At 41.1% G+C, this 18074-nt stretch overlaps 1 protein-coding gene and 1 long non-coding RNA gene across 2 annotated transcripts in view; one reads left to right on the top strand and one right to left on the bottom strand.

Annotated features, from left to right (window-relative positions):
- The first annotated feature begins 511 nt into the window (after positions 1-511).
- LOC129049459 (uncharacterized) lies at positions 512-16668 on the top strand. The gene is made up of 4 exons (XR_008512543.2): positions 512-628; positions 2198-2978; positions 5895-6007; positions 16453-16668. It is a non-coding gene; the product is annotated as an uncharacterized LOC129049459 (long non-coding RNA).
- Positions 14173-18074, bottom strand: part of LOC100452499 (protein POLR1D) — a 44908-nt gene continuing 41006 nt past the window's right edge. The window contains exon 3 of the mRNA XM_002824119.6: positions 14173-15897. Within this exon, the coding sequence (XP_002824165.1) occupies positions 15630-15897 (268 nt within the window). The 3' untranslated portion in view covers positions 14173-15629. The remainder of the gene's footprint in view (positions 15898-18074) is intronic.

Here is an 18074-nt window from a genome sequence, read left to right as displayed (position 1 = left end):
ACTTATTTGCCTGGAACAGTTCAAGTTTATGCCTGTTGTCTTGACATGTTTTAAGTAATTCTTTTGTTTTAACACGCTTGGACTGGGACAACAAATTCCATAGTGCCCTACTCTGCCACATTTGAGTGTGATTCTCTATCCATTTACCAAGAAATATGTAAAGCTAGCAGGTCTGAGTGGCATCAAGAGCAAGAGAATGCTTCCTAGCTGGGTCATGCACAATGTGACTATCATCCTCAGGCTTTATGATCTAGCAAATCCAGTGATACTCAATATGTCTGAAGTAGAAGATTCTATTGAGCCCTGGGCAAACTCATGGGAGAATTGTAGTTCCAGTTACAGTGTTTGAAAGAAGCTATACTCTCCTGAGCAAATAGCTAATCTCCTCTTGAGAAACAGTTCCTAGATGTCTATTGGGTCTGAGTGGGGACTAAACACTTGATTATAGGACATTAACTGACCATATGATTCAAACTGCTCATTATGAACTGCCCATTATGATGTCATCCAAACATCATACATTTGGGCATATGAAGCAGCACTTTACCTTCAAACAAAGTGTTCATATGAGATCAGGCACAAGCAGGTCCTGAAGGCAGGATCCTGAAGATCAGGCACCACCTGACAGGTAGGATTCAGAAGAAGTGGCTCAGACTTCCCGATGTCCTGCTCTTCTCCTTCATCCCTCTGGTCTCATTGACAACTTTCTTCTGCTGGTTATAGGGATGGCTATAGCATTACAGCCCCACTCATGGGTGGCCCTGAAGGACACTGGGGAAAGGAATCTTCCCAGTGGGTAGAACATCTAGCAGGACACTGGTTATCTAACTTAAACGGAAGAAGAAGTCAGAGGTGCATATCTATACTGATTCATAGTCAGTGGACAATGATTTGGCCAGATGGTCAGAGACATGGTAGAAACAAGATCAGAGAATTAGAGACAAGGAAGTTTGTGCAAGAGATATATGGCCAAACCTCTTAGAATGCACAGCATGAGATAAATTGATATCTTACATGAATGTTTGCCAGAGGGAGCCCGTGGTAGAAGAGGATCTCACTAACCAAATGGACGATATGACTCACTGTGTAGATCTCAGTGAACTACATCTGAGGAGTTTGTGTACAATGTGGTCATGGTGGCAGGGCTGGAGATTAGGCAGCCATGGATATTGCCACTGTGCTGATCTGACTACCACTACCACTGCAGAGTATCCAACCTGCTAACCCCCATTGAGCACCATGCCCTGAAGGGACAAGCCAATCTCCTAGTGGCTGATTGATTGATTGCACTCGACTCCTTACAGCATGGAGAGGGCAGTAATTTATCCTCATTGAAGTAGACATTCTGAATATAGATTTGCCTTTCCTGTCCACCATGCATCTAGCATCTCCATCCATGGATATTTTGTGTGTCTTATTCACCATCATGTTATTCCTTACAATGTTGTATCTGGCAGAAATTTATTTTACAGTAAAAAGGTGACTCAATATGCTCAAAGGATTCACGATCCTTACAATAAACACCATCAGCTAGAAGTCACTCATCCTATAGAATGGTAGAATGGTCTTTTGATGACTCATTCATAATATCAGCTCGGAGATTTACTAGTGAAGTTAGGGTTTTGTTCTATACAATAGCCAATATATGGTGCAGTTTCTCTTCTTATGGTGCATAAGCAGAAAAAATGGGTCCAAGAATCAAGGGGTGAAAGTAGGAGTGGTACCTACCACTATGACACATAAGGACTCACTTGTAAAATGTTGCTTCCTATTCTGAGTTGTAGGTCCTGCTTCTTTAGAGGCCTGACAAAGAAGGCAGGCTTCTAGCGGGGACTCAACAATGGGTCCAGTGAGACAACCACACGGCCATTGTGGCTTTTGATGCTAGTGAATCAACTGGCATAAAGTGGAGGTGCTGTGTTTGCTGAGGTGATTGCTCCCAACTAACGAGTAGAAATAGGGTTATCGCTACACTTCATGGGCAGAGAGGGGCTCTACCCCCCGATACCTGGAACTTGAGTTCTTTCCTAATACAGCTATGACTAGAGGTAAAAGTTCATGAAAGACTAGCTATTTGATAATGACATTTCAGTTTCACTCAGCAGGGGCCATTGCTTTTTCCATGCTTCCCAAGTTATTTTAGCACCAGGCAATAGCCATAGAATCCCCTTATCCTTGTATCTACAACTTCTTCCAGAATTCTCAAGCACCTGACCCATCACCTCTGCAGTGCATCCCTTTCCAGAAGTCCACTCTCCTGATTCACCACAAGTGGAAGTTTTAACAATGGAAACACCATTGTGGAGACTGTGCAAGGTGTCCACATTGCTAGCTGGGCGGTGAATGATTCAGCTCCAAAATCCCATTTGATTGCTTGCTCTTTCCAGACACAACTGCAGCAAACTGGATTGTCTAGACACAGATGATGAGACAGAGTTTAGGGTGCAAGAAGCTAACTAGGGATCAACACCTGTGTAAGGAAGCAGGTGGAAGCACGATTGAAGTTGAGAAAGATGAAGAAGTTGAACTGCCCTGCAGGCCAGACAGAGCCTTGCCAAACCAGTGAGGAACTCCCAGGAAGTCCTGCCTGCCAGTTTCCCACGTGGAGCCTAAACAGTCGTGCTTTTATCTCTCCACCTTGCTCAGTCACCAGATGCAGGCCACGCCCAGAAGGGCATGTTTTTCTCTGCAGCTCAGACTCTGATGTTGAGGAGCTGGGAGATGGAAGCCACCTGCTGACTGCACTCCCTGCAGCTGGTCAGCCCATCCTTCTCGAGGGGCATCTCAATGGCATCTTCTTCAGGTCTACAATTTTATGTACATGCCACATTCTCCTATTGATGGACTCCTGGGCTTTCCTACTTTGAAGCAATTATCAGTTATAAATGTTAGGAACACTTTTGTACAAGTTTTACTGTGACCAAATGCTTTCATTTCTCTTAGGTAAATATCTAGGAATGGAATTGCTGGGTCATGAGGTAGGTATATGTTTAGTTTTATAAGAAACTACTAAGGCTGGGCCAGATGGCTCACGACTATAATCCCAGCACTTTGGGAGGCTGAGGTGGGCGGATCACTTGAGGTCAGGAGTTCAAGACCAGTCTGGCCAACATTGTGAAATCCTGTTTGTACTAAAAATACAAAAATTAGCTGGGTGTGGTGGCACATGCCTGTAATCCCAGCTACTTGGGAGGCTGAGGCAGGAGAATTGCTTGAACCCAGGAGGTGGAGGTTGCAGTGAGCCGAGATCACACCATTGAACTCCAGCCTAGGTGATAGAGTGAGATTCTGTCTCAAAAAACAAACAAACAGACAAACAAAAAAACTACTAAAATGATTATGCCATTTTACGCTCCCACCAGCAATATATGTTAATTCTGGTTGCCCTAGCTCCTCACCGAGATTTGGAGTTGTCAGTCTCTTTAATTTTAGCTCTTCTGTTGGGTGTGTACTATCCCATTTTGGTTTTAATTTGCAATTTCTTGATTACTGACGATGTTGAGCACTTTATCAAATACAGTCATGTGTCACTTAACGATGTGGATATATCCTGAGAACTGCATTGTTGGATGATTTTTTTTTTTTTTTTTTTGAGATGGAGTTTCGCTCTTGTTGCCCAGGCTGGAGTGCAATGGTGCCATCCAGCTCCAGGGTTCAAGCAATTCTCCTGCCTCAGCCTCCCAAGTAGCTGAGATTACAGGCATGCACCACCATACCCGGCTAATTTTGTATTTTTAGTAGAGATGGAGTTTCACCATGTTGGTCAGGCTGGTCTTGAACTCCTGACTTCAGGTGATCCACCCACCTCGGCCTTCCAAAGTGTTGGGATTACAGGCGTGAGCCACTGCGCCCGGCCCAGATGATTTCACCACTGTGTGTACATCATAGAGTGTACACTTACATACAGCTAGATGGTGTAGCTTACTACACACCTAGGCTATATGGTGTAGCCTATTTTTCCTAGGCTACAAACTTGTACAGCACGTTACTGTACTGAATACTGTAGGCAATTGTAATACAATGGCAAGCATTTGTGTATCTAAATATAGGAAAAAACGGGAAAAGTACAACATAAAAGATAAAAAACTGTATACCTGTATAGGACACTTACCATGAATGGAGCTTGTAGGACTGGAAGTTCCTCTGGGTGAGTCAGTGAGTGAGTGGTGAGTGAATGTGAGGGCTTAGCACATGACTGTACGCTACTGTAGACTTTAGAAACACTTTGTACTTAGGCCACAGTAAATTTATTAAATAAGATTTTTTTTCTTCAATAATAACCTTAGCTTACTGTAACTTTTTTGTGTTATAAACTTTTAATTTTTAAAAACTTTTTGGCTTTGTAATAACACAGCTTAAAACATGAACACATTGTACAGTTGTACAAAAATATTTTCTTTATATCCTTACTCTATATTCTATAAGCTTTTAACTATATATATATATATATATATATTTTTACATTTTAAACATTTTTGTTAAAAACTAAGACACAAGCACAACACATAAGCCTAGGCCTATATGGGAGCAGGATCATCCACATCACTGTCTTTCACCTCCACATCTTGTCCTACTAAAAAGTCTGCAAGGGTAATAACACTCACCGAGCTGTCATCTCCTATGATACCAACACCTTGTTCTGGGGTACTCCCTTCAGGGACCTGCTTGGCTGTTCCACAATTAACTTTTTTTTTTTTTTAATAAGTAGAGAGTACACTCTAAAATAACAATAAAAATATAGTAAATACATGCACCACTAACATAGTTATTAATTATCATTATTGAGTATTATTCATTGTACATAATTGCATGTGCTGTACTCTGATATGACCGGCAGTGCAATAGGTTTGTTAGCCCCAGCACCACGACAAACATGTGAGTGATGTCACCACTTTGAGCCCTTGTGAACATGTGTGAGGGAAAAGAACTGAACAGGGTGGGGATAAGTCACTGGGTTTGCTCCCTACACATTTATTTTTCTTTCTTTTTTTCTTTACAGATTTTTTTTGCTACAAATTTATATACATCTATATTTTAAGAGTATGCATAAAAAGAAAAGATGTATTAATAATACTCTCAGCTGGGCACGGTGTTTTATGCCTGTAATTCCAGCACTTTGGGAGGCCAAGGCGGGTGGATCATTTGAGGTCAGGAGTTCGAGACCAGCCTGGCCAACATGGTGAAACCCCGTATCTACTAAAATAAAAAAGTTAGCTAAGTGTGGTGGCACGTGCCTATAATCCCAGCTACTTGAGAGGCTGAGGCAGGAGGAGAATCGCTTGAACCCAGAAGGCAGAGGTTGCAGTGAGCTGAGATCACACCATTACACTCCAGCCTGGGCAACAGAGCAAGACTCTATCTCAAAATAATAATAATAATAATAATGATAATAATAATACTATCCCCTCTCACTCCAGAGCCAGCCACTGCTATTAGTTTGATACATATAGTTCTATGTATTATATGTACATAGTTGTATGTACATAAGACATCAGTTTGATCCATATAGTTTTGAACCATGGGCACATTATTTTAAAAATAATTTTATTTTAAATAAATGAATTAAGTAGATGTATATGCTGCTATCATTTGGATATTTGACCTTCCAAACCTCATGTTGAAATGTGATCCCCAGCGTTGGAGGTGGGGCCTAGTAGGAGGTATTCCATGTACATACAACTAGGCCATGCCCTCCCACACATGTGAGTGCACACACAAACACTTAAGAAATCACACACAAATGGGGTCATATTTTGCTTAAAGTTCTGCAGCTTGCTTTTTTCACATAACAATACATCATTTCCATCAAAATGCATATATCTTAGTCCATTGTGTGTTGCTATAAAGGAATGCCTGAGTAATTTATTTAAAAAAGAGGTTTATTTGGCTCACAGTTCTGCAGGCTGTACAAGAAGCATGGTGCCGGCATTTGTTTCTGGTGAAGGCTTCAAGCTGCTTCCACTCATGGCAGAAGGTGAAGAGGAGCCACATGTGCAGAGATCACATGGTAGGAGAGGCAGCAAGGAGTGGGAGGTGCCAGGCTCTTTGTAACAACCAGCTCTCATGGGAACTAACAGAATGAGAACTCACTCATCACCCCCACCTCCTAGGGATGGCATAAATCTATTCATGAAGAATCCGCCCCCATGACCCAAACACCCAACCAGTAGCCCCACATCCAACATTAGGGATCAAACTTCAGCATGAGGTTTGGAGGGTCAAATATCCAAATGATAGCAGCATAATATACTTAATTCATCTATTTAAAACAAAATAACTTTTCAAAATAATGCCCATGGTTCAAAACTATATGGATCTAATGGAAACAGCAAAAATGGAGGTCTGCCTTCCACTCTCCATTTCCCACTCTGTATACTGTCTCTTAAGTATTGGTCCAGAGGTATTCTATGCAAAGAATGGTATGTGTATGTCTGTATACAGATATATTACCATATCTATACAAAGACGTTCCATTTTATTTTCTTATACAAATGATAATGTTATACATACCATTCTGTATCTTGCTATTTTTCTTAAAATATCTAGGAGCTTTTTTTTTTTAATCCTTGCATAGTGATTATAGTAGCGAAGGTCCTTTGGCTACAAGCAATATAAATCTATATAATAAATTTAAGCACAAAGGGAAGTTATTGGAAGGATACTGGTGAACAGCTTCCCAACCAAGCTTTGGAAAGGACAAGAACAGGATTCTCTGGGGAGCTTAGCAGCAGGAACACAAGGACCATCTCTTTTAGACACTCACATCCAATGACTTCAGCTCCAACTGCCTTCTCTCTCTGTATGTTTCTGTTCAGGTTCCAAACTCCTGAGAGAATCTATAGGCTTAATGTGAGCTTCCTTTGGTCATATCCCCATCCTTGGATAAACCCTTTTTGGCTTCAGGTGTGAAGTAGTCTGTCTGATTGGCCCAGCCTGGTTCACATACCCACCTCTATGGCTGGGGCAGACTCCATTACAAAATGAAGGCTAGGAAGAGGTACTGGGCAGATAAGGTCATTTCAGTCCACCCCTACACTGTACATAAACAGAGAGACACACAGAGTTCCAAAAATATCCCAGTTTAATCCAAGTAACTGTCCTACATACAAACTCACTTCATCATTGGCAGAGCCAGCATCACACCCAACTACTGCTTCTAGAAGTGATGTCATGGGACGACTGAGCTCCAGCACCTCAGCTGATTTACTTTACTTTTAGTTCTGTCTCAAGTCTCCACTCACTTCTGTGGACTCAAGTATAAACCAAACCACAGGCAACACATTGAATATACAATAGTAAGGGAAAGGAGAAAGAAAGATCAAGAAAAATAATTTAAATCATGAAAAGTTATAGTCTTCGTTTCTTTAGCTGGTTATAACAGCGTAGCTGGTGTTTCTGAGTCCTCTCCCATTCCATGAAACAGTTGCCTTCCACCAGCACCTTAGCTTGCTGGGACTCTTTGTCTAGTGGGGTAACCTAAACTTTCATTCATGAAGTAAAGTCCGTAAAGTCCATGTCAGGGCTGCCACTTGGAACTCTAAGTGATGGAACCTGCACAAGGGCGCCCAGATGTGAGTGCAAATGGAGGCAAAATCCAGCTTGCCAATGCATGTAGCCTCCAGAATTTAGCTACCCAAAGCAGGCACCTTGCTCCCATTCACATAAAGGTGTTATATGGGCAAAGCATGCCCCTGGTCTACATGGCATGGCTACTTGATGCTTGGTCTTCCACTAACCTTTACCCCTGAGCATGACCCACATGGAGGTGTACCAGGATTTCTCTTAAGCTTTCTCCAGCTTCCAAGATAGAGTGCCAACCCGATTTTCTTTTAATATTCAGGGTCAAATTCCCCATTCAAGAGTGTGATCCTAAAGAGGAGGCGGAAATTGCCACGTGGCAGATGTGGCAGTCTTTTTTTTCCCCCACAGGTTACTGGTTGAACAGGTGGTGTTTGGTTACACGAGTAAGTTCTATAGTAGTGATTTGTGAGTTTTTAGTGCATCCATCACCTGAGCAGTACACACTGCACCCTGTTTGTAGTCTTTTATCCCTTACCCCTTTCCCACCCTTTCCTCCTGAGTTCCCAAAGTCCACTGTGTCATTCTTTTTTTTTTTCTTTAAAAATCTACTTTTATTTTCTCTTTTTTTTGATTTTTTTTTCTTTTTATTATTATTATTATTATTATTATTATACTTTAGGCTCTATGGTACATGTGTGCAACGTGCAGGTAAGTTACATATGTATACATGTGCCATGCTGGTGCGCTGCACCCACCAACTCGTCATCTAGCATTAGGTATATTTTCCAATGCTATCCCTCCCCCCACCCCCACCCCAAAACAGTCCCCAAAGTGTGATGTTCCCCTTCCTGTGACCATGTGTTCTCATTGTTCAATTCCCACCTATGAGTGAGAATATGCGGTGTTTGGTTTTTTGTCCTTGCGATGGTTTACTGAGAATGATGATTTCCTACTGTGTCATTCTTAAGCCTTTGCAGCCTCATAACTTAGCTCCCACTTATGAGTGAGAACATACGATGTTTGGTTTTCCATTCCTGAGTTACTTAACTTAAAATAATAGTCTCCAATCTCATCCAGGTCACTGCAAATGCCATTAATTCATTCCTTTTTATGGCTGAGAAGTATGCCATCATATGTGTGTGTGTGTGTGTGTATGTGTGTGTGTGTGTATCACAGTTTCTTAATCCACTTGTTGATTGATGGGCATTTGGGTTGATTGCCATGTGGCAGTCTTAACTTCCAATTCAGTGTCATTGCTTTTATGATCCCTGGTAGTACCCTTTCTTCACTGGATCCTAAAACAGACCTGCAGAGCTCAGAGATTTAGGGAGACTGAGCACATGCTTTTGAGAGTAAATCATTAATTTTAATTTTGAGTTTTGCCACATCCTCCTCTTGGTTTCCAGACTAGTCATGTTCTGGCTTTGGGAGAAAAAACAATTTGTTGATCACTAATTCAGAGTACATACTGTATCCTGTAAAAGAGCATCCCAATCTCATAATGCATTGGGAACATGGGGAAATGAACATAGTTAACATGCAAGAAAAGACATTTGTGATTTATTTTCATTTTTACATTGATATAATTATTACTATGTTTGTTCATATAGTTCTAAAGCAGAATAATTAAAACAAGAACAAAAGCCCAGTGATTAAATCAGAAGAAAGTTTAAACAAACATCTAGATAAGGATACTATATTGTCTGCTTAGGCTGCCATTGCAAAGTATCACAGCCTGAGTGGCTTCAACAACAGAGAAGCCACTTATTTTCTCACAGTTCTGGAGGCTGGAAGTCCAAGATCAAGGTGTCTGCAGGGTTGGTTTCTCCTGAGGCCTCTCTCCTAGATTTGCAGATGGAAGCCTTCTCCCCACATCCTCACATGGCCTTTCCTCTGCATGCCGGAGCCCCTGGTGTCTCTTTGTGTATCCAAATCTTTTTCTTTTTCTTTTTCTTTTTTTTTTTTTTTTGAGGTGGAGTTTCACTCTTGATGCCCAGGCTGGAGTGCAATGGCACGATCTCAGCTCACTGCAACCTCTGCCTCCTGGGTTCAAGCAATTCTCCTGCCTCAGCCTCCTGAGTAGCTGGGATTACAGGCATGTGCCACCACGCCTGGCTAATTTTGTATTTTTAGTAGAAACGGGGTTTCTCTAGGTTGGTCAGGCTGGTCTTGAACTCCTGACCTCGGCCTCCCAAAGTGCTGGGATTACAGGCATGAGCCACCTCGCCTGGCTTTCTTTCTTTCTTTCTTTTTTTTTTTTTTTTTATATAAGGACACCAGTCAGATCGGATCAAGGCCACCTTAACAGTCTTTTACCTTAGCTACTTCTTTACAGTCCCAATCTTCAAATACAGTCCCATTCTGAGGTACTGGAGGTGAGGGCTTCAGCATATAAATTTGAGGAAGACACAATTCAACCCATAACAGATAAATACTGAAGCCAAACACAAAACCAACTGTGAAACTCTTAGAAGAAGTACTTTGTCAACAAAAGAGAATATTTTAAATATTTCTGGAAATACTGAGCCATTGTGCCCTCCTACAGATTTTTTGAGTATCTGCATTACCACACCTTTGTCAGAAGAATTACTTAAAATGACAACAGCAAAAACAAAAACAAAAACCTCAAAGTCTTTGCTAAATTGAAAGGTAAAAAAAATTGTTTTAATTTGCATCTTCTTTTTTGTTTACTGCTGATTTGAACATTTTTTCATATGCTTATTGGACAGTTGTATTTTCTCTTCCGTGAACATTTCATCTTTACCAATTTTTTTTACTGTGCTCTTAGTTTATTTCTAGTAGTTTTACATGAGCTGGTTATATATTATACATTGCCTGCTGTGTCTGCTGTTAATACTTTAGAGATTCACATACATATTTTTAAGATTCATCAGATGCATGTTTTTAGAATTCATCAAAATGAAAATTTGGACTCTAACAAAATGAAAATGAAGGAATCTGCACTGTTTCTGTGCTGATGAACAACTACCAACTGCTTCACCAGTATGGAAGATCAGAATAACTGCAGGCAGGGCCAAAAAATTTCAGGAAGCAAGTATTGTACTGAAGAGATACTCTGTAGCTTTAAATATGGAAGACACAAGCATGGCCTAGATTTTGGGAACGGGGTTAAACTGTCCAGGTCTGGGCCCAGCATGTGCTTGTCATAATCCCCTGATTCTCTAAGTGTTCACTGAGTGAGAGAATGAATGAGTACACCAATGGTCTGTTCTTCATGCAGGATATGGGATTAAAAATAAGTCTTGTGGGGTTTTCTTTGTAAATTGGTACTGAGCTTTGAAAGGAGTATTTAGCAGACTGATGAGTGTAATTTGGAGTAGATAGGGGCTTGTAATTGGACAGTATATACTAGTTCAACTTGAGGGAGCTACCACTAAGGAATTAATAAGAAAAAACAATCCAGGAAGGACAAGGGACCACCACTTAGGGCAGGCTATACATTTATGTGGAGGAGAAATGTCTCCCTCAGGTGTTTCATACGATGTGTTGTATCTGGTATTTGTTTCACATAGGGAGTATTTATAAGTTATCAAAACCAAAGGTGAATATTACAGGACTATATGGATGGGAGAAATAGTTCATCTTTCATTTTACCAACTATTAATGACCCTCCAAAATCCATGTTTATTATTGGCCTTTTCATGGTAATGTTCATTGAGATTTATAACATGGGTTACCAAATAAAAATTTATTTATAAGTTGCCTTTGAATTCTGCCTTCAGTGTTGTTTTGCCAGTTTAATGGGGATTAATTTACTTTCCTCTTTATGTGTTCCTGTGCGTAAAAGGGCATGCTTCCTGGGCATCTTTTCCATGTTGAGAACAAGAGTTTCCACTTGGCAAACTAACCTTCTCAGTATCTAGACTCAGAAGAGCCATGGGTGAGGCTCAATTTATGATCTGCTGACATGGCTTTCCAAGAGATAGTTTCTCAAATTCCTTGGATTATAGAATGTTTTCTATGGTATCAAAGAGGCCCCATCCCAAGGATTTCTTCACTCCCAAATCTCACTATTCTTACGGATGGAGAAAAAAAATTCAAACATGGAAGATCTAAAATACTGGCTTCACCTGAGGTTTTCCATAGCTATATTCCATTAGCTGCCATTTAACCATTTCACAAGAGTTGTGAGAGTTTTTCTCTTGGATTCAGATCGCTGTCTACACTGGCCCTTGGGAAACAGTTCCCCATACAAATGTTCTTTGCTGGGGCTTCCATGTTCCGATCTATGGGAGTAGATTTTGGTTTGCAAAATGCAGTGATTATAAAAGTTCTTTAGGTTCTTAAATTGGGAAGACATGGAGCATATATACCTTCAGACAACCCTCCAGTCCTGTGTTTTGAGGGAGCCGAGTTTGGATTAAGTTTGGCATAGCGTAGAGGAAAGAGTACGGGTTTTTGATTCAGACAGTCTTGGCTTCAGCTAGCATTTCTGCCACTTCCTAGTTCTGTGATTTTGGGCAAAGTTTTTTAATCTATCCTCAGTTTCCCTTATTTGTAAAATGAAGGTGAGTACCATCTTCTTCATAGGGTTGTGGGATAACTGCCTGGACACAGGTAAAAGATATAACAGTGTTTGGCCACAGGTGATAGACATATCACTGTTACTGTCCACACAGGTCCAATACAGCCTACAAACACCTCATAGGGAGAATATTTATGGGTTTCCTAGATTCAGCTCCTCTCGGGAGGGGAGTCCTCTATACTGGATCCCAGGACACAGAACACTCCTTAGGAAAGTGATGAGGCTTCAATTCATCAGGAACCCACCTCATATAATGTCTATTAAATAGGCACTGCTTATCCACCAGATACTCTTTATGATTCCAAGGTGATGGCATGACCTCTACAAATGACGAATATGTAACTAATTGTAAAAATATGGGCTGGGTGTTGTGGCTCACGCCTGTAATCCCAGCGCTTTGGGAGGCCGAGGTGGGCAGATCACCTGAGGTCAGGAGTTCAAGACCAGCCTGACCAACATGGTGAAACCCCGTCTCTACTAAAAATACAAAATTAGCCAGGTGGCACATGCCTGTAATCTCAGCTACCCGGCAGGCTGAGGTAGGAGAGTCGCTTGATCCTGGGAGGCAGAGGTTGCAGTGAGCTGAGATCGTGCCTTTGCACTCCAGCCTGGGCAACAGAGTGAGACTCAATTTCAAAAAATAAATAAATACATAAAATAAGTGCCATGCTAAGTCACTTGAATAATCAGTGAAAGAATAAATGCTACCCCAAAGCATTTATTGTTTATGCTTTGAAGCAGATATGCCAATGTGCCCCACGCCCCCCTGCCAAACTCCCAGCAAAAAAAAAGTCCACAGGGAAATTCAAAACTCCACAGCCATCTTCCAGAATCAGCTCTGAGGAAATGTCCTTTAGTGCTTAGCCTGCTGAGCCCTAAAGTAAAACCCACTGAGATTTATCACGTGTTTCCAAATAAAAATTTATAAGCTGCCTACTCAGAGGGACCTACCGTAAGTCCCTCCCCTTCATACATGGGCAATTCAGAAAGACTAGCCACCAATAGGTGACCAGATATGGCTGGGAACCATAGCTTTTTGCTTATATTTCTCAGAGGCTATGTTTTCTAATATGAGATAAAACAAAATATTATGTCAAGTTGCATTTGTGTTTAAGTCTTAATGGCTTCTAGTGGAAGCATGGAACGCAGTTCCTAAAATTTAAGGCTATTTGCACCTCTTTCTCTACCTATTGAAAGTTAAAGACTCACTCCAAACATCTTAGTTTGCAGATGAAAAAATGCAGTCCAGAAAAGTGACCCAGATAAGGCCTGAAGCTAGCCAGAAGCAGAGGCAGGACTAAGATTCAATTTCTCTAACCTTTATCCCAGGCTTTGTGATCTCTAAATATAGTTACAATGGAGATCAGATAGTACCACAGGCGGATGGGAGCTCTTGGCAGCGCCAGTATGTTAACCACAGAAAGAGGAGGTGGCTGGTGCATGCATCTCATGACCAATCCCTCCCCTAACATCTACTGTACACATAGGGAATAAAAATAGATAATTTTCTCTTGACATTTTTAGACAGGAAATCATGGCTGCTCTTGATAGAAGCCTAAAGATTCCAATAAACTTTTCTGAAATAGAACAGTGCTTTTAAAAGGGAAAATGGTTTTGTAGGCCACTTGTCCTTTAACACAACTTAAAGAAGAAAGGTAAGTATAGTCAGGCTAAAAAGCTTCCCTTAATTTTGAGTACAAAAATGTGTTCATTTCAGTCATTCTCTTTTAAAGGATAATAAACTTGTCAGTGTGTTATAAATACAGAATGCAAGGCTGGGTGTAGTGGCCCACGCCTGTAATCCCAGCACTTTGGCAGGCCGAGGCGGGCAGATCACCGGAGCTCAGGAGTTCGAAACCAGCCTGGGCAACATGGCGAAACCCTCTCTCTACTAAAAATACAAAAATGAACTGCACATGTTGGCGCACACCTGCAATCCCAGCTACTCAGGAGGCTGAGGCAGGAGAATCGCTTGAACCCAGGAGGCGGAGGTTGCAGTGGGCCGAGATACGTGCCATCACACTACAGCCTGGGGGAAAGAGCGAGACTCCGTCTCAAACAAAATAAATAAATAAAAATGAATAAATACAGAATGCATACACAAATGACACAATTCAGCTTTATTTTTACTTAATTATAACAATTTTTAAAAACTCCATGACTTTGTGCTATTTCTAATATTTAAATAAAAAACATTTCAAATTTTGCACAAATAATTTAGGCTAATACATAACTAGATTTGAATAAAGTCAGATGAAGCAATAATTCCTCCTCTGTGTTTGAAAGGAATGAGTGTGGTTACAAAGTCACAGGATGAGTCCCTGGGATCTGGGGTGGGAGAAGGGGTGGATCAAGAATGATTTGGGTTTGTCACTCCCTAGCAGGCTGAGGGTGTGACACAGCAGCTCGATGGCAGAGAGGTCTATTCTAGTTTCTAACACTCCAATGCTAACTTTTTGGATGTATTTCCTTCTAGCATGTAGAAAGGGCTTTTCTTGGCTGCCAAGAAGTGGGGAGCAGATGTGGCATGGTGATGATCTGAGGACAGCCAGGCATATGCTCAGACACTTTGGAAAACTGGGGGGCGGGGGGGAACAGGGAGATAGAATCTTCATCTTCTTCCTTTTGTGGACTGGGGAGGAGGGTGCTTGGTGACATTTTCCTGAGTATAAAGAAGGAATACAGGTTTGAAAGGTTTGTAAATGTATATGAAAACAGGTATTGAAAACCAATACTGGGGGAAAAAAGGCATTGTAAACACTTCTATTTAAAATGAAGATTTCTGGAACAACTGTACTATATAGTGGTATCACAAGTCTTTAGCTGGTAAGATCTAGCACTGAAACAACTGTTAATTTTTAACTTGTGAGGGTTCTTTTTAAAGCACCACTTAATACCTATATATTAAAAAATTAAATATAGAAAGATTGTTCTATCTAATAAATGAGTTTGAGAATGCACAGGAAACAACAAAACCCATTTTTAACCTCTGGTAACTGAAGTGAAGCATTAAATTCAAAGCCCCTTTGAGGATTTCCTACATTGTTCACCTAAGGGAAAACAAATGCAGAGCTATCAAAGAGCTTCTCAATAAATTCCCAGCCCTAGGAGGGCTACAGCTTTTCATAAATATGGTCACTGGACTGATGATTTCTAAATTTTAAATGTGATACCCCCAAAAAGTAACATATAGGATTTATAAGTATTTTATTTTTCTGAGAAATGACCAAAAAATTGGAACTAGTTTTAACAATCTCTGAAAACTTTAAATTCTAGACATGTTTATTTTGAAACACACTTCCAAACAAGATAAACAACAATACATATGTCTACTACACTGCAGAAGTAGCTTAAACTTGCCAAGACATCCTCCTTTGTACTTGTTTCCTCAAGAGTTGCTAGGTCATTTTTTGCCCGTGGCCAGCAGCCTCTTTAAAAACAACAAAGGACCTACTGTCAAAGTCACTCTCAGGTGTTTGCCCTGCCAGCTCATGCCTTCTCCGCACACCGCACCCCGAAGGAGCACGGAGGCCCGCAGGGCTGGCTGGCCCTGGTTCCATCCTCACCGCCGGTTGGACCGCTTTTCGTACTTGTCCTGGCTGCTCCGCTTTCGTGGCGGGGAGTAACTGGCGGAACCTCGAGCGCGGAAGCTGTGCTTGTAAGGATGGCTTCTGTGTTTCTTCGGGTTTTCTTCTTTTTGGGCCTGGCTCTTCGCTGGTTCCTTATCGCCCTCTTTTTGTTCATGGTCTTGCTCTTTATGAGAGGGCAATGTGTTTTTAATTGTGTTAATTAGAAATCTTTTATTGGTGCTAGCAAGAGGACACTTCATCCTGGGGTGGGGAGGAGAAAAGAAAAACCATCACAAATCAAATGGTTAACTCCAAAGCTGGACCCACTATCGTGATTAGTACCAAAGAATCCTGCTCCCACAGAATCGAGTTTCTGAATTTGTTAGCTTTCCTTGCATGCCACCTAGTGTAAACTCTGAGTACCGGGGGAAAAAAAATCAAGATGATTGGAATTCTTGAGACAGACTGGCTGGAACACTTTAAACCTTTCTTCCTTCCTGGGACTAAATTTCCTACTGAAGTTCATATGTACAGGTATTGACCACATTGTGAACTAACAGAATCATTTAATATTTTCTTTTGAACTAGTAAGTGCCCTATTTGACTGTAACTTATTTTGGATTAAATTTATTGCATCTCGCGTTTTATTACCAGACAGTGAAAACTGTTCCTTTCCAAGGAAACTAAAAAGTATATTCTGCTGTATATTAAATACAGGAGCTAAAGGATCTACTATAGAATAAAAAAAATTGTGTAAAGAATCCATAAATATGCAATAATCTTTTACTTAAAAAAATTCTTACACTTCTATTTCAGGATGCCAGGCTATGCTCTGTGGAGGAGCACTTTACTCAATCTCCTGCCCTGGTGAATTTCTGTGCAGGATATATTTCAGTACCTCCATGATTCAAGTTTACCTAGGAGAGGCTGCAACCAATCAAATTGCTAATTAATGTGCTTAGATCTACTTATATACTATGTATTATCTTTTTCAGGTGTTAATAAATCTTTCGTTTTCAAAAAGATGACCCTATACAAATGAGAACTTTCATATTTCTCTTAGCCTTGAGGTGTCTGCCATATGACGGGCTACTTTAGGAGTATGCTGATTCTCAAAATCATGTTATTCAGGGTGGCTGGTATTAAACAAAAACGAATGTGGAATAGCCACCTTTCTATAAAACTTTGATTTACAGAGAACCCCAAACAATACTTCAAAATCAAGCCAACAACACTCCACATAGGAATTGTGTGGACTAGTACTGTACAGGTGAAGTATACGCAGTCAGGCATCAGCACAGCCTCACTCACAGAGGTCAGACCACCTCAGAAAAACAAAATGGCACTGAATCTGGAAGTAAAAAATACCTCCTGCTGCAAATACGTAGCTCCTGAGCCTACAAGGACAGAGAAAATATCTGAGAAAAATGGTCAGGCCAGAAAAGTGACAAAGGAATGAACTAGAACAAGGAGAAAACCAAATTTAGAAAAGGACAGTGGAGTGCAATAGAAACAGTGGGAACATTCAGAGGTGGTGACAGCTCTGGAGTTTAGAAGCCACAGTGAATGAGATGAGGGGCAAAGAAGAAAGGCAAAAACAAAGAAAAAACAGCTCTGCAAGTACAAACTATAGAGCTTCACAGAGCTTCCAGAAAAGGTACACCAGCATTACGCTGCCTTAGTAGTCTCAAGGTAAAGACATTTCTACCTCCTGGGGGCACGCTGGCATTAGGACATTCCTGTGCAGGAAGGCAGGCACGTGATGAGAGGCAAGCCAAGTTCTCCTGCAGGGTCTGACAGGGTACTACTGAATGCAGGCGTTGCTTTCGTGAAGACACTTGACCCACTGCAGTTGCAAACTCAGCAATGATTCAGAACAGTATTAAATACTGGCATGTTGCAAAACAGCATAACACAGACAGCCTACAGGAAAAACTACCCTCCATCACAGAAAGTAAAAAGCTTAGAGGGCCCATCTTTGGCAATCGTGGCCTGGTGCTTACTACAGGAGCAAAATCTTTTTTATAGGCAAATGAACTACATATGTCTCTTGGATATATAGGGCTAGGAGTAGCTTGTGAAATATGTCCAACAACAGAAGAATTCTGGGGTCTTTTCACTGAAGTGGGCCATCTCGGTGGTAAACTGGCCAGTTCTTCTCTGCATTAAACAACAAGGAAAGGTACTTTTCCCAGATGTGATGGTAATCCAGGATCTTAGAACAAAACCTTTGGTAACTACTGGTGAATTCCACTCTATTTTGCTGTGTTCAATGTCAGATCATCTTTAAAACCAAATGCTTCCTCGAGGTGAGCAAAGCCCTGCTACTAACTGCAGCGTTCACACCAAGAGGCAGAGGGGACTGCACCTATCTTCCACCTGCTAGTGTAACCCACTGACTCAACATAGTGACCCAAAGAGTTAGCAAGAGAATGAGA

This window comes from Pongo abelii, chromosome 14 (genome assembly GCF_028885655.2).
Source record: "Pongo abelii isolate AG06213 chromosome 14, NHGRI_mPonAbe1-v2.0_pri, whole genome shotgun sequence".
NCBI lineage: Eukaryota > Metazoa > Chordata > Mammalia > Primates > Hominidae > Pongo > Pongo abelii.
The sequence above is the reverse complement of the archived record's forward strand: the minus strand, read 5'-3'. Positions and strand labels throughout refer to the sequence as shown.